At 43.9% G+C, this 17,254-nt stretch overlaps 1 protein-coding gene across 3 annotated transcripts in view; it reads left to right on the forward strand.

Annotated features, from left to right (window-relative positions):
- Positions 1-17,254, forward strand: part of LTBP2 (latent transforming growth factor beta binding protein 2) — a 129,689-nt gene that overhangs the window by 36,211 nt on the left and 76,224 nt on the right. For all 3 annotated transcript variants that reach the window (XM_083740817.1, XM_083740816.1, XM_083740818.1), the window contains 3 exons: positions 12,219-12,406; positions 15,069-15,239; positions 16,767-16,961. In XM_083740817.1, coding sequence (XP_083596943.1) covers positions 12,219-12,406; positions 15,069-15,239; positions 16,767-16,961 — 554 coding nt within the window. The remainder of the gene's footprint in view (positions 1-12,218; positions 12,407-15,068; positions 15,240-16,766; positions 16,962-17,254) is intronic.

Genomic DNA, 17,254 nt, shown 5'->3' on the forward strand with positions numbered 1-17,254 from the left:
ACAGTGTCCATTGACATTTTGAGTCAGAGCCATTTTCTTCATTATGCAGGATGAGATGGTAGATTGCAGTGGTACGATCCAGAATTCTAGCACTGCAGATCTGTTTTTGTTTCCCTGCAAGTTGTAGATGATCATATGAAAAGTTTAGTATAACCCTCTCCCTGGTGTGCTAGTTTACTACATCAGTGAAGACTAGAAAATATTAATGTGGTAATATGGTCTCCCACAGTGTTAAGTGGTGCAGCTGAGATTAGAATTCTGCTATTTTATTCTGTGTAATGTGAAGAATGGTTCTAGAATACTGCTACGATATGAGGTTGCACTTTCTATTGTTCTATTGTTCTACAAAGTGGTGTTTTTCTCTCCACATTTTTCCATTCTGAGGTGGATCTAGTTGATTGTGAATGCATGGATCTTGATGCCCAAGCCTGCATGAGTTGGGGAACCTGTGGCCTTCTAGATGTGGTTGGACTGCAAATACCATCACCTGTGACCATTGGTCATGCTACCTGGAAGGGATTAGAGTCCAACAGCATTCAGAGGACGACGTCCCTGCTGTATGTGAATGAAGTTGGATGCTATCCCATGCTCAGTCACAACAGAGTGCTGTGTGCAGAATGCTTAATTTGGGATCTTCCAGTATTAACTACTTTCTGCTCCATATGGTCATAGCAGTAACCACAACAAAGCCTTAGAGAAACAAATCTACAAAAAAGACAATATAATCTGATGGCAGATACTTTGCGGGCAGGCAGTGGTGTTTTCTTTGAAGCACTTTCCCCTTCTATCTTCTCTTTGTTTAATTTGAGAAGGAATATAAAAACTCTGAGAGACAAACCCATCCATATGTTTAAGGTAACAAAGCTGGGAATTAGTTATGGAGTACTGCTGCTTTGAATTATGTTGCTTCATCCATTTCACCTAATAAATTCTTTTTGGAGTTAATCGCTTTAAGAGACTCTAGTAAGTTGAATGTTAGTTTTGCTCTATGGCAGGCAGAGGAGGAGGATGGGCTGGAACACTCAGGAAAGAGTCTATGGGAGGCGGAAAAGCTGTGTTTTTTCTTTTCTTTTTTGCTGCTATGGAAGTTTTTTAAGGGATTTGTATGATACTCAGGCCGGCACAGTTGACAATTCTAGAGAAAAGGTCTGAATAATTTCAGGACATTGCCATTGATTTCTATACTACTTTTGATGGTTGAATGGAAGTATTTATTAACTTATAGCGCTGGATATCATCGTTACAACATGCAATTGGATGCCTTTCCAAAGTCAAACAAATATTATTTATAAAAGAGGTCAGCTACCAAGGAAAGTAGGTATTTTTGGCTATCCCACTCCTGTCTGAGAGGGAGAGTGATGAGAGAAGTGTCTGGTGCACTAGAAACAGTTCCCAGCTAGTATTATTGCAAGTGAGAAGGGAAGGGGGAACACTGGGTTTGTGTAGCAGAGGAGTTGATGTGTTAAGAGGCCTTTTCTGTTGGGAAGCCTTGTAGTCTTGTGTGTTGTGGTTATTGGCTTGCCCTCTCTGATTGTAGCGAAGTGAGACAAATTCTCTTTGGTTGCCTTGTGCAATGTGGAGAGATAAGCCGTTTTCTACATTGTCCCACGTTCCAAATTAAATCTTAACAGCTACCTTGTATTTCACATTGTTTGTGAGCTGTGTGATATGAGAAACCCCAGTGCTGCTATTGAAAGCACCTGCACTATGACACAAAGAATGACCCATCCACATTCTGCCTAGACATTTCACGACCACTTAATAGATTGAAGAGGGAAAGCTTCTAGGTTGTGGCTAGTTTGGGACTTTCCAAGCCCGGCTACTTATTTTTGTCCCTGTAGGCTTGGTTGTCTGTGTGGTGTCCATTCTTCCCTAGTGATTCAGTGGAAAATTACATAAGAGAAGGAAGTGAATCACTGACTTATGGTTTAAATGGCTTTAAACAAGGAGGGCTGCTGGCCAATAGGGAAGGTGGATGGATGGGACAGAAACTGAAAAGGGAATTTTAAGATGAAACAAAATGGGCTGGTTATCAGGAGATGACCATGATTTAGTTCTTCGTTTGGAAGCTCCTCACACACCCATTAGACCAACGATGTCTGAATAGAATTGCCAGCACTTTAATTGTGTACATTTGTGAAAAAGCAATTCCTTGTAGCCCTTGACTTTGATGGTCAACAGTTCCTTGAAAAGCTGAGGTAATAAGTTGTGGAAGACTTTGTGGGAAGCATGAGGTGGCAATTTAATAACATTTCAGCACCCACTAGTGTAGTCTCTGATGACTGATTAAGCTATACTCAGAATAGACCCATTGAAATCAATAGGATATGGTCAACTTACGGCCGTTAATTTTAATAATTTGTTAGGGTTTGCCTGTTGCTCAGTAATGTGCTCCTTTGTTCAAGTTAAATAAGTTTATTGTGCTAGTCAAAGACCATGACAAAACCATACAAAGACAATCAATAAAAATATATAGCAAATTCTCTTCTTAAACCAACAGAACCATGCAATGAGAGAATTGGGGAGCCACCACAACCATATACAGCATATTTCAAATTATACCTCCAAACATTCCTTTAAAGTTTACTGCTATTCCTTTTTCATAGTCTTTCTTCTGCCAGCAAAAAAGGGTCACTTTATGAGTCACTGAGGCATTTGAGTCACTCAGCGGCCACAAAACCCTCCCAAGCAAGGAGAGACCGCTTTCTTGAACAAACAGGATTTAGAAAGTGTCTCCTAGATTCTGAGTATAATGGGCAATGTAACAAATAATAAAAAGTCTTCTTGCAGTTGTCCACATATACAGATGATCTGTGTATGGAATCTTGTTATTACGGCCACCCAGCACGGCTGAGGGCATTGCCTGGAAATGCATCTCAATAAAGGCAGATCTTAATGGAACAAGCAAGAGTTTAGACAAATAACTGGCTCTAAAATGCTCCATTTTAAAGAGTGGAAACCAATAAGAAAATATGGAAGATTGTAGGTCCCTTCCAGATTCTGTCCAGTAGGGCTCCGTTTGTGAGGTGCCCAGTATATCCACATTTCAGTTTTATCTAGGGCAGAGGGCACTTCAAGACTGTCACTGTTTTTGGGTGGGATCCAATTACATGCCAGCAAATTCAGGTTGTGCAGCACACCCTCTTCCCCCCCAAAACTGGACTCTTTGAGATAAGGAAAGGGAAAGTGTGAGATAGCATTAACTTGATGTGGTGTTGTCTAACATCCCTGCAACCAAATTAGAATGAATGCTCAGTACAGTAGCTGGAGGATGGTGGCCTGTTGAGTCAAGTCTCAAATAACTGGTATCTTCATGGGTATAGACGTATGGGAATTAGACACTGGAAACTCCTTTTCTTCAGCAGATATGTTTATCGAAAAGGGAAGGAACCCTAAACAGCTGTAAGGGTATCCCAGTAATTCATATTTTTTCAGTAAAATAATCTATAAGTTCCTGCTGTAGCCTCCTTTTGTTTTAACGGAACTAACATTCTGCATTGCAAATGTTCCCCAGGTCCCTCTACTGGGATTACTTTCAATATACTGTTGCACGCTACCCCAGTCTCCAAGTCGTGCAAGATTCCAGAGCAGGGGTCAGCAAACTTTTTCAGCAGACCTTGTCCCTCAGACCTTGTGGGGGGCCAGAATATAATGAACGAATTCCTATGCCCCACAAATAACCCAGAGATTCCTTTTAAATAAAAGCACACATTCTACTCATGTAAAAACACACTGATTCCCGGACCATCTGAAGAGGTGTGCATGCACACGAAAGCTCATACCAAGAACTAACTTAGTTGGTCTTTAAGGTGCTACTGGAAGGAATTTTTTTTTGTTTTGTCCCAGACCATCTGTGGGCCAGATTGAGAAGGCGATTTTGGGCTGCATCCTGCCCCCAGGCCTTAAGTTGCCTACCCCTGTTCCAGAGGTTTCAAGCACTTATGGAAGGTTTGGAATGATATATGGTTAATTCGCACATATATACAACCTGAGCCTAGAGTGGAGGAGTTCCCAGCATTGCACTTGAACAGGGCCCTGCTTCCTCCATAGCCACAGCCTTGGATTCAAACAGAAATCAAACATCACTCAGACTCTCTGGCTTCTTAGCCTCTCACTTTTCTTTTTGCTTCTAGCTCACATTACGCAACTCTACCTTTGTTCTTCTAACTGCCTGCAAATTGAGGAAGAGGCCCCTGCCCGTTTACCATCTCACACAGAGCCCCTTCCTTTGTTCTCTTTAATGGCCCATCACCTAGGCTATCGCCTCACCAGAAAGCTAGCGTGGCTATTCCAAGAATTAGAAAGAAGCCCAGGCATTCAGCCTACCTCCCCCCTAAAACTCACAATACTTTCAGAACCTAGCTAGGGGGAAGCAATGAAAAATGGCTAGGGGGGGGAGCATTTCTGGGGGAGCCCCTCTCGCTTCCACCTGCCAATCTATCGTTGCAAGTACACCCCTGGCCTCAGGACAGAAACATGAGAAACCAAGTTTTCCTTGCAGCATCTAGGTCTACTCTGAATGGATGGTTGTGCAGAAATGTTTGTCAATACAGGTCATCTATTGCTTTCAGACTTTGCATATTTCAGCCTTCTTTTAAACACAATCCTGATTGTTTTCTTCAGTATTTAATGGCCTCTAAGAATGGAAAGGGCTGAAATGTGCATGCATGAGCAGCAGCTGAAGCAGTAACCTTGAGAAATAAGAATGTATTGACTGCCAAAATATGTCCCATGGTTATCATAAGAACCAATTAAAACCATGCAAGTAAAAAGTACCAGATTGTTCAGCCATATAACCCAACACTGTTCACTTATGAGTGGCTCTCCAGGGTCTCGAGCAAATTTCTCCTTAGTCCTGTTCCATGATATCCTTTTAGTTGAAGATGCCAAAGATTAGATCTGGAACCTTTTGCAGACAGAGTATGCTCTTTAGTGTCAAATTATGGCTCCTTGATTCTTGAAACCTGGCAGGTGAATTCAGCTCTTCGTTGCATCCCCCCCACCCCACCCATGACCTCTCATAAGTCTACTTAAAAACTCTATTCAGACCTGTTACCAAAGCATGCCATTTTACTTGTAAGGATTTTTGCAGGACTGTATGAAATCCATCACATTTTGTATTATTTCCTGTGCACAGTGGACAGCACACAGCAGCACTTTCAGGGGCTAATGATAGGGAGCAGATGTAATAAGACCTCCAGTCACTTGTTGTAAGCAAGGTTTCCAAAGAGTCTTGCTCACAGTTCTGTGGCCTCCACCTTTGACATCAGCTTGTTTTATTAGAAACATATGAACTAGTTTCAAGGCACTGGTGGAGTAATGGGGAAGTAGAATGGAGGGTGTGGCAGAGATACTATGATGATGAGGTGTTGGGTGACCTTGGAAAGGATGAGTTCACTAGATGGGATGCCATCATTTTGTTGCTGCCTACACAATGTCTGAGTCCTTCAGACAAGTTCATCCTGATTCCTTTCGGAGGGCAGTGTTGGGTGGTACAATGAACTCTAGGAAAGAATGAAAGGGTTAGAAGAATAAGTAAAATGGATATTTGTGTTCAGTGTATAAAGTAAAAACAAACAGCTGGAGGAGATATTCCAAGAACAGTTTGTGCTTTGTAGGCCAGGACAGTCGTTTCTCAATATAACTTTGGCCTGTGTGTGAGCTTCTGGATAATGTTAACCACAGGAAAGTTACTTTGGCTAGGAAGCTTTTGAGATCCTGATAAAGTTAAAGAAAATATTTCCTTTCTTCGGCTGTGCTGATCTTGCTTTGATTCTAGGAGAGGTTCTGGATGTAATTCTCATTATCCCTATGATGTTTTATGCTTCGTAAAATGACCATTGACCTTATCAAAAGTGCAGGGTAGTAAAAGTATCCCAGTGTATCTCATGTATGGTCTGCATTGCAGCACCAGCCATCGCCTAAGCATTATGGGGTGGGGAAAGACCTTACTTGGATCCAGGGGGCCTCATTCTGAGCTGCAAGTCGGCTATCATGGGGTGGGGGAAATTGAGCCTCATGCTGGAGGATATTTGTGCAAAGTTAGTTCTTTATATCTGTGTGCCTGTATGGAATGTCCAGGTCTTGTGAGATTTGCTGAAGCCACTCAGGAGCAGCATTAGAGAACAGAACAATCAACATTCTAAAGAGTGAGCTGCTGGTCAAGGACTTCCTCTAGAAAAAGGAAGAGCAAACAAGCAAGCAGTTGGATTCAACTCCAGGTCCAGGGCCTGTGCATTTGAAATCCCTTGTGGGAATGCTGTCCCAAGAACTACGTCCATGACTTCTCGCTGGCATTTTTTAAACTCAGGAGAAGCCATGGGGTGTGGCATCTGAAAGGAGAGATAAACACCATCAGGGCTATTGAGATCCCATGAAAAGCAAGATCCAGTACAGCTGAAAGGATTTACTGACTCTGGGTTAATAAGCTTAGCCCCTGGTCTATAGAATGCATAGGAAGAACTGTCACAAAAGCTTCCAGCAATTTCTCATAGGAAAGGTGCTGTAATCCTCTGACTACTTTGTTTCTTGTTTCTTTTTGCACCTTAATATCTTTGTGAGGATGGAGCAACAAGAACTGCAAAGGGCTTTCCAAAAGGGATTCCAGCATAGATTTGTATAGTGATGTTAAAATAACAGCTGTTTCATTTTCAGTCCCTTTCCAAATAGTACCTAGCATAGAATTAACAAAAAAAATCCTTCCAGTAGCACCTTAAAGACCAACTAAGTTAGTTCTTGGTATGAGCTTGTTGTGTTGCGTGTGGCTGATGGGAGTTGTCTGAAAATCATGATGGCACATGGTGTTGCCAGAACTGTGATTTCTTAGAATACCCAAGTGTGCATGCACACGAAAGCTCATACCAAGAACTAACTTAGTTGGTCTTTAAGGTGCTACTGGAAGGAATTTTGTTTTGTTTTGACTATGGCAGACCAACACGGCTACCTATCTGTAACTAGCATAGAATTGCCATTGCACAATAAGTTTACATACCACCTCAAGATCTTTCCCCTGATTTATCACTTCTTCAGTCTCCTTGGTGTGTAGGTGGAGCTAGGATTTTTTCCTCCAGAATTTGCAGTGCTTTACACTTATTTAGCGGGACGCAGGTGGCACTGTGGGTTAAAGCTTCAGCGCCTAGGACTTGCCGATCGAAAGGTCGGCGGTTCGAATCCCTGCGGCGGGGTGCGCTCCCGCTGTTCGGTCCCAGTGCCTGCCAACCTAGCAGTTCGAAAGCACCTCCGGGTGCAAGTAGATAAATAGGGACCGCTTACCAGCGGGAAGGTAAACGGCATTTCCGTGTGCGGCTCTGGCTCGCCAGAGCAGCGATGTCACGCTGGCCACATGACCCGGAAGTGTCTCCGGACAGCGCTGGCCCCTGGCCTCTTAAGTGAGATGGGCGCACAACCCCAGAGTCTGTCAAGACTGGCCCGTACGGGCAGGGGTACCTTTACCTTTACCTTTACACTTATTTACACTGAGCCTCATTTGCCGCTGTTTATCCAATTTAGAATATGCTTTTAAAAGGAGCTTTTATTTACTAGGTTATTCACCTTGCTCAGTGGTAAGGCCTAGGGCAGCCTTCTGCCCTCCAGATGTTTTGTACTCCAGGTCTCACCATCGCTGATCATTTGTTGTGCTGCGTGTGGCTGATGGGAGTTGTCTGAAAATCATGATGGCACATGGTGTTGCCAGAACTGTGATTTCTTAGAATACCCAAATTGTGTGTGTGTGTGTGTGTGTGTGTGTGTGTGTGTGTGTTTGTGTAACTTCTTCCACTAAATGTGCTGCCAGTGAGAAAATTCATATGTTTGGTAGCTCAGCCATTCCATTCTTACATGCCTATAGAGCTCTAGGGTGAACTCCATGAAATCTTAGAACATGTTTCTCTACTATAACAACTCACTCATGTCGTTCTGGACAGCTCAGTTCCTGGTGATGCATCCCTTTTATTGCCTTTTTACTAGTGTAATTTTTTGTTTTTCAAAAAAGTGATTCCTGTGGTTACCACAGGAATGTTAAACAACCATCAATGAGGGATGAAGGAAGGCTGCGTGCAGCTGAATGGGAAAGTGTGTGGATGAAACAGAAGCTGAAAAATTCTGAATGAAATGCTAATAGAACAGCCACTAGAATGTTCCCGCCTGGTGCTCAGAGATGGAGATACTTTTTGTACTCATAATAGTTTTATGAGAACTCCCATTTGTACCTGCCTGAGTATCAGAATGTTCATCTCAGTAACCTTATCAGACTTATCTTCATGCTGATCAGATATGTGATGATGAAGCTGATAAGCCCAAAGCATCTTGGACTTCACCAGCTTTCACATGAAGCAAAGGCAGCTGAGAAATGCTGGAGAACGCATAGTGCCATGGCTCATTTGGAAAGTGGAAAAGATTGTCCTTTGTTGGGCTCAGAGCAGTCTAGACCATTAACTTCCTTTCAACAATGCACACTCCCTGAACAATTCGCAAACAGAAACACGGCTTTCCTTCAAAATTTGTATTTCTCCATATTTTGCAATGCAGTTCTTCAGCTGCATGTACAAGCCCATGTATCAGGAGACATTGTGAATGAATATATAGATATTAGTGAAAATAACTTACAAAAATATGTGATGTTAAGGGAATTGCTTGTAAAGTGTGCGTAACAGGAAGAATGCTCACTAAAATGCTAGTGAATTTTCATGATGATGCTTAATTTTTAAAAAAATTGCAGGCTGATGTGGAAATTTGGCAAACTGAACTTAAGATTGGAAAAATGAGAAAATAAGAGAAACTGAGAATTGTAGCTTTGTGTCTCCCTAGTGGAGGCTCAAAAACCCTCCTGAACAGTGAAGGCTGCAGTAAAGAGGGCTGAAGTGGGAAGAGAGAATCACCCCGTATCAGAAGCACCTTGTGTGAATGGAGCTCTGTTTTGCACCAGGTGCCTGTATCTGTAAAGGTAAAGGGACCCCTGACCATTAGGTCCAGTTGTGACTGACTCTGGGGTTGCGGCACTCATCTCACTTTATTGGCCGAGGGAGCCGGTGTACAGCTTCCGGGTCATGTGGCCAGCATGACTAGGCTTCTTCTGGCGAACCAGACCAGTGCACGGAAACGCCTTTTACCTTCCTGCCGGAGTGGTACCTATTTATCTACTTGCACTTTGACATGCTTTCGAACTGCTAGGTGGGCAGGAGCAGGGACCGAGCAACGGGAGCTCACCCCATCGTGGGGATTCGAACCGCCGACCTTCTGATTGGCAAGTCATAGGCTCTGTGGTCTAACCCACAGTGCCACCCGTGTCCCAGCCTGTATCTGACTTAGGGCAATTCTCTCCCTTCTCCAAGAACTCCCTGTGCACTACCCACACTGTTCAAGAGGACCTCAACCCTCCAGAGAATCTTTCTTGGGTGGGGGGAATATGACGATGAGATAGTCCCCCTCCGTGAACCTTCTTCAATTAGCAACTCTCAGGATCGAGTTCATTGTCCTTTGTTTCAATATGTACACAAGATTCATGTTGCAAGATAAAGCAGGCTGAGGACCAGATTTCAAATAATAGTTAATGACTGAGCCACCAAAGTTAACATAGTGGGAATTCTTTTAGAATGAGCTCTCTCTCTCCACACCCACCCCCAAGTATAAGAAAGAGCTGGCTCATGCTGCTCAAACCAATAGTTTGATATAGTTAACCCCTTGAATCCAAATCTTCAGGGTTTCAGGTAGGACTCCTCCCCCCCCAGCCTTGCTTCTTGGAGCTTCTTTAAGCTGTGCATCGAAACTGGGATCTCATGCGTACAAGTCTGTATTGTGCAAATGCACACTGTATATAGATGCTGTGGAAGTAGGAACGTGCAGGGAATCTGATACAACTTGTGGGGCTTATGTGTCTCGCATAAGACCTATTTAATCTCACTGACTCACTTTAGGCTTCTTTGGAGATCTCAGTACTGACTCTGCCCTGGCTCATTTAGGATGCTGAAAAATACAGGGTGGGTCAGGGTACTTACAAACAAAGCTGTCTGGAAAGCTTGGCACTGATCCCCTGAAAGGAAAATGGGAGCCAACAGGGTGGAATGGGTTGAAAAGCCTAGGAAAGAAAGAGGTTTAGAATCTGCTGAGTTAAAACAAGCTTTGCTCTGTTGGGGTGACAACCAGCATGTGTTAAGTGGGCACTGAAGAGTGGCCTTGGGAACTGGGAGTGTATGCCTATTGTTTGCTTGACTGCTGCAAAATGCCAGGCCCCATAAATAAAATTACCCAGGGGTGGGGGTGGGGAATGCAAATTCACTCATGGGTGTTCATTCCCTGTAAAAGTTTCTTTCATGACTTTTATGGGTTGCGTGTTCTGTTTATTTTCTTGGCCAGGCTTCTTTTCTGGCTACATCTCTTTCCTTGTCAATGCCAGAGGCAGGAATGGGAATGCGCTTCAGCCCTTGCAGAAGATGAGTAGGCTTTTGTGGGATCACTCACGGCTGGAGGAAGATGAGAGGCTTAGGACAACAACAGCACTTTCATCATAAATACATTACCATCTTGCCCAGTCACAGCAGTGATGGCCCTTTGCTCAGGGCCAATTCATTTAACACACTGCGTGCATGACTTCTGGGGTGTTGTTGTTTTCTGAGCCCAGATAAATTTGAGCTATGGGAAAACTTCTTGAAGTGGTTTTGAACTGGGGATGTGCCAAAATGGTTATGCACAGCTCAAGAGGACCTAACAGATATATATTATTGCTACCCCACAAGCTTTTTGTATTCTTGTGAATGGTGGCTAGATTCAGGGCTGTTTTTCAGCCGGAACTTAGTTCTAGCACCTCTCAGATGGGCACTATTGTCATTCTAAGAGAACGAGGGATGTGTACATGGTGAGTTCCGGCATCTCTGTTTCTAGAGAAATAGCACTGGCTAAATTCATTCACAAGGGGCTGAATTCTCTGGAGGCAGCTGTAAAAAAGTAGTCTGGAATGATCCTTGAAGCCATTCAAGCTGGTTGCTTCCATGTGTCTCAGCAATGGTGAGAGGTTAGGCAGCTTACAATTTTGAATGATGGCTTAAAACCAAAAGATACAATTCAAAATAATGGTAGGGGTGGATATGAAGAAAAGAGGGAAATATGCATGTCCAGATCCCAACCCTTTCATAATGTTACATAATAAAGTTGCGTAATGGCAGTGGAGGAGATGGTTCTGAGAGAATCAAATAGCAGCTGGTCCAAATGGAGCTGATGAAGAGGAGCCTCCAGGTTCATCTCTCCCTCTGATGCAGTCAGAAAGAATGCCTGGCCATGTCAAACACAGATAGAAGCTGGAGGTGTATTGCTGGAAATGCTGTGACATATGATGTGGGCATGGCCAATGATACTTCCTTTTTTGGACTGAAGTTGTTGTCTGTATCAGTTTTGTATTAGTGAAACCCTTGATATTTGCAGGTGTCCATTTACTTTCAAATTATATTCCTGTAATTTGGGGATTAATGAAAGCACAGCAGAGGGGATTTCGTGAACCTTTATGGTTGCCAAGAGACTGAGACTGTGTACGCACTCCTGTTAACTCTACATCCAGTGCATTCCCATGGCTGGTTTGGGAAGTGGCATGCACACAATGTTAGCCCAAATCCATATCTATCCTGTCATTACCTATTGATACATTTTCCCCAAAACCAGCTTCAATCCCAATTGAGAATAAGAACAATTTAGCTCAGGCATAGGCAAACTCGGCCCTCCAGATGTTTTCAGACTACAGTTCCCATCATCCCTGACCACTGGTTCTGTTAGCTAAGGATTATTGGAGTTGTAGTCCCAAAACATCTGGAGGGCCGAGTTTGCCTATGCCTGATTTAGCTGCATTTTAAGCTGGTAATGTGTACACCGCCTTGTATTATAAGCCTGGAAGGATTAACATCCACTGTCTATTATGCAGTGGTGTGAGGACTGTACCACCCTAGCTACATTTGAGTGTGTTTCTTATCAACTACATGCGGATAGCTGTTTCAACATTTGGACATCAATTTATATGTTTAACCTAAGATGGATGTATCAGTGGATATTGTATTTTTAATGGGAACTGATTGGGGCTTCTTCCTCCTTTTTTCTTTGTTTTTCTTCCTTCCTTTTCTTTGTCTTTGTATCTCTTTCTTCTTTCTTTGTCGAATTTGGTATGAAAATCAATAAAAGAGAAAGAAAGATTTGTATCATTTTATCCAGCACAGATGTTAGCTCTGTTTTCTTTTCAACAGGTCTCAGAGTCAAAGTCGTTCTGTTGCTACCCCTCAGCTGCACACAGGGCCCTCTCGTACAGTCCGACGCTATCCAGCCACCAATAATGATCAGCTCACATCCAATGCCTTGCCAAATGGGAATGGATTTGAACAGAGCAGTTCTGGGCCACGTACAGCATTTCAAGAACCATCTTCACCTCACGGGGGTAAGGTCTAAAGAATGAGCCAGGTTTCTTTGACAAATGTTTCTAAGCAAAGGCTTCATGCAGTGTTGTTGGTGGTGGGGAGTCCATCAAGGTAGTGGGATGAGGGTGGTGCTGTGGCCTAAACCACTGAGCCTCTTTGGCTTGCTGATCAGAATGTCAGCAGTTCAAATCACCCTGCAACGGGGTGAGCTCCTGTCGCTCTGTCCCAGCTCCTACCAACCTAGCAGTTCGAAAGCATGCCAGTGCAAGTAGATAAATAGGTACCACTGCAGCGGGATGGTAAACAGCATTTCTGTGCGCTCTGGTTTCTGTTATGGTGTTCTGTTGCGCCAGAAGTGGTTTAGTCATGCTGGTCACATGATTTGGAAAGCTGTCTGTGGCCAAACGCAAGCTCCCTCAGCCTGAAAGCGAGATGAGCGCCGCTCCCCATAGTCGCCTTTGACTGGACTTAACCTTCCAGGGGTCCTTTACCTTTACCATTATGGTAAGGTAAAGGTACCCCTGACCGTTAGGTCCAGTCGCAGACCATTCTGGGGTTGCACGCCCATCTCGCTCTATAGGCTGAGGGAGCTGGCGTTTGTCCGGAGACAGCTTCCGGGTCATGTGGCCAGCATGACTAAGCTGCTTCTGGTGAACCAGAGCAGCACATGGAAACACTGTTTACCTTTCCTCCGGAGCGGTACCTATTTATCTACTTGCACTTTGATGTGCTTTCGAACTGCTAGGTGGGCAGGAGCTGGGACCAAGCAATGGGAACTCACCCTGTTGCAGGGTTTCGAACCTCCGACCTTCTGATCGGCAAGCCCTAGGCTCTGTGGTTTAGACCACAGCGCCACCCATGTCCCCGTCACCATTAAGGTAGGGTATAGTTGAGAATGCCATAGCCATGTACATGTGCCAGCAATCTGTAGCAATACAGTGAGTAAGGTTTACATAAACACTCATTTCCGTGGGCCTGATTAGGTGTATAATCCAAAGTACCAGCACAGAATTTAGCTAGCTACAGGTGGGGGTGAGAATGATGGTGATGGTGATGATGATTTAATTTGTATTTTCATAAGAAACTACCTAATTTACACTTTTCAAACTAATATGCAAGCTGAAACACTGTTATCCATCAAAATTCACACTTCTCCAAATTTTGCAGTTCAGTTCTACACCCAATCAAAGAAAATGTACAAAAATGAATATATAAAGGGAGTATGTAAATTAAACATCTTACATCACGGCGTCATGCACAATGTTATGACATCATGCACGATGCCTGGACGCAACATCACTATGTCATGTACGTTGTCAACCCCGCCCCCCATTTCCTACCTGAACTGGTCTCCTGGTGGAGATGAAACCTATCATGCATACTAGCCATTGCTAGCATTGTCTTTCATGAATTTGTCTCATTGTCTTTTAAATCCATCCAAGTTTGGGGCCATCACTGCTTCTTGTGGGGGAACTATGTGCTGAGTGAAGAAGTACCGTCTTTTGTCTGCCCTGAGTCTTTCAACATTCAGCTTTGTTGGATGTTCCCCGAGTTCTCGTGTTATAAGAGAGGGAGAAAAACTTTTCTCTCACCACTTCCTTCACACCATGCCTAATTTTTTACACATCCATTATCGTCTCCTCTTACTTGCCTTTTCTCCAAACTAAAAAGCCCCAAATGTTGTTGTTTATTAATTTGTATACTGCTTATATGCCAGAATGGCTTCTAAGCGGCTTACAACTATAAAACCAATGCATAATAAAAATACATAACAACAAATCCACTTGGGCATTAACACATCCTTAATTTTAAAAATACAATAAAACAAATGTTGTACTCATTCCTCATCGTTGCTCCATTGCCTCCATCCTTTAGGTTGCCCTTATCGGAACCCTTTCCAGCTCCCCAATATCCTTTTTGAGGTGGGGCATCAAGCTTTTCCCCCTCAGCTTTGACATCTCTACCCTAACTGATCTACCCAACATTCCTCTACCTTCACTTCAACTAATTGGCCTGGCTGTCTCTCCCTCCCTCCCCAAGTCTCAGCTGGCGTAGGACCGGAGTAGACTGGAACGCAGCCATGTGCTCTGTTCTGGTGGGAGGCATTAATATTATAGATTATTATTATTATTACATCCAAGCATTTCCCTTCAGGGTAGCTTTCCCAGTCTCCTTTCCTTCCTTAAAACAGGGCCGAGAAATAAAGGAGGAAAGAATTTATTGTCATTCTGATACAGAAATGCCTCGTGCTTCCTTCAGTTAATGCATTTTATCCCTTTCCCCTAGTTTTATTTAAGTAAATCCTTGAAATGTATTCTGTGGGTTCGCTGCGTAATCTACTAAATCCTCCTGGTCACCCTTTAGTAGTCTGTACTTATTGCTTTTATAGAGTTTGTAATATCAGGGCTTGTAATATAGGCCTTATTGTTGCCCACTGAGAGAACAGGATGCTACATTATATGGGCCATTGGCCTGGTACAGCAGACTCTTCTTATGTTCTTCCATCCATGCCCTAAGCCACTACAAGTCCCATCATCCCTGGAACCATTGGCCATGCTGGCTGGGCTGATGGGAGTGAGAATCCAGCATCTGGAGGACCACAAGTCCCTCACTCCTGTGCTAAACTAAGGTGCTCAGAGACATCTTTCTGCTCTGTAATGGTCATTTGTCTTTTCTTTGCAGGTGTCAACCTGACAGAAAAAATCAGGAAGATAAAGATTATCTTCACCCCCACAATCTGTAAACAGACTTGTCGACATGGCCGCTGCTACAACAGCTGTGAGAAAGGAGACACCACCACCCTTTACAGCCAGGGCGGGCATGACCATGACCCTAAATCTGGCTTCCGTATCTGTGAGTCTTCTCATATGTCTGACCCCTTTCACAAGGTTTATCTATCTTCCTCTGTTGCTTTCATCCACAAGACTAGCAATTCACTGCAGGAGCAGAGTTCAGAGCAGGAAGAGGATGACAGCTCAATTGGCCTGAAAATGAGTCTTCCCTGAGACTGGTCCTGCCCTCTTTGAGACAAGAGGTCGAATACAGTTACCTTTTGTCCTCCTCTCAATACAGCAGTTCAGTCAGAGTCTCAGACAGGCATTGCTGCAATTCTTCATGTCAGGGCCAATTTTCTGCTTTCATTGGCATTAGCTTTTGGGTCTGACTCCCAACACCTAATTTCTTCCTGTTCTCTCCTTTCGCTTGTGTGGAAACCAGGAGAGTTGGCTGAAGCTTTTATGCCGTTCCTAATTATTATGGCAGCTGAAGCCTTTCTTCTGATCTTGCTGAAACTATAATTGCACAGGAAATTTCAGTGAGCTGGACAGGTCAGCCCTCTAACCATTGCTCCGGAGCAATTTTCCCCAGCTGGTGCCCTCCAGATGTTTTGGAGTGCAACTCCTACCAGCTCCAGATGACTAGAGCTACAAAACATTAGAGGGCTCTAGGTTGGGGAAAGCCATGGTTTTCCCAGTAGTGATATATGGAAGTGAGATCTGGACCATAAAGAAGGCTGATTTGAATTGATGCTTTTGAATTATGGTGCTGGAGGAGACTCTTGAGAGTCCCATGGACTGCAAGAAGATCAAACCTCTCCATTCTGAAGGAAATCAGTCCTGCGTGCTCACTGGAAGGACAGATCGTGAAGCTGAGGCTCCAATACTTTTGGCCACCTCATAAGAAGAGAAGACTCCCTGGAAAAGACCCTGATGTTGGGAAAGATGGAGGGCACAAGGAGAAGGGGACAACAGAGGATGAGATGGTTGAACAGTGTTCTCGAAGCTACAAACATGAGTCTGACCAAACTGCGGGAGGCAGTGGAAGACAGGAGTGCCTGGCGTGCTCTGGTCCATGGGGTCACAAAGAGTCGGACATGACTAAACGACACAACAACAACAGGTTGGGGAAGGGCTGACCCTAGAGTTTGACCCTATCTAGTAGTTCTGTGGGATGGCCCTGCATAGGCTCTCACAGAAGAAGAATGCAAATGCTTCCTCCCTGTGGTTGAATTTTAGGGTGTCTTCCCATTCAAGGTTTCAATCCGTTTTGGCTTAACATGTTGAATTGGAAAATGAAACCTGCCTTGGGCATATTGCACACTCATCCAGCCCATGTTAGTAACATTCTTCCATGGCACAAATAGTAGGGCTGAGGATAGAAGTGCCTTCAAGCACCACAGGCAGAAAGTTGCTTAGTCATCTTTGGAAGTAGAGTTAGCTTACACGCTTGGCGTCCTTCATAACTGGGACAGCTTGACATCTTTCTGTGACTGAGACTTCTTGATAGGACAGGTACTGGCCTATTTGCTGGCTAGGGTGAGCTTCTGGACATTCATCTGCGTTCCATCTCTGGCTTTCACTTACAGATTTCCTTTCTTTACAGATTTCTGCCAGATTCCCTGTCTAAATGGGGGACGCTGTGTGGGCAGAGACGAATGCTGGTGCCCATCTAACTCTACAGGGAAGTTCTGTCACCTACCAGCTTTGAAAGTGGAAAGGAAAAAAGACGTGCCAAACAGCTTGGCAAGCAACTCCATGAAACATTCAATGTACACACTTCCTTTATCCAACCAACTTGGTAAGCAGCACTAGTCTTGTTGTTTCTTATAGGCTGCTGGTGTGTGGAGCTTCTATTGAGCATACCTTTGCCTCCCCCCCCCCCCCGCCTCTTGCCATGAAGTGGGAAAATAATTATCAGATGATAAGTGCCTTATAGAAGAAGGGATGGTTCTCTACAAAAACATCCCTAACTCTGCTTAACTGTTCACAATCTTAGTACTGCTCAATTGTGTGTGCTTCAAGATAAATACATATACAGGATGTTGGATTAGATGTGCACCTGTGCTTAGGACTCCTTTTGTGAGAGCACTA

Source organism: Podarcis gaigeae (genome assembly GCF_964106915.1).
Source record: "Podarcis gaigeae genome assembly, chromosome: 1".
In the NCBI taxonomy this organism is placed as follows: Eukaryota; Metazoa; Chordata; class Lepidosauria; order Squamata; family Lacertidae; genus Podarcis; species Podarcis gaigeae.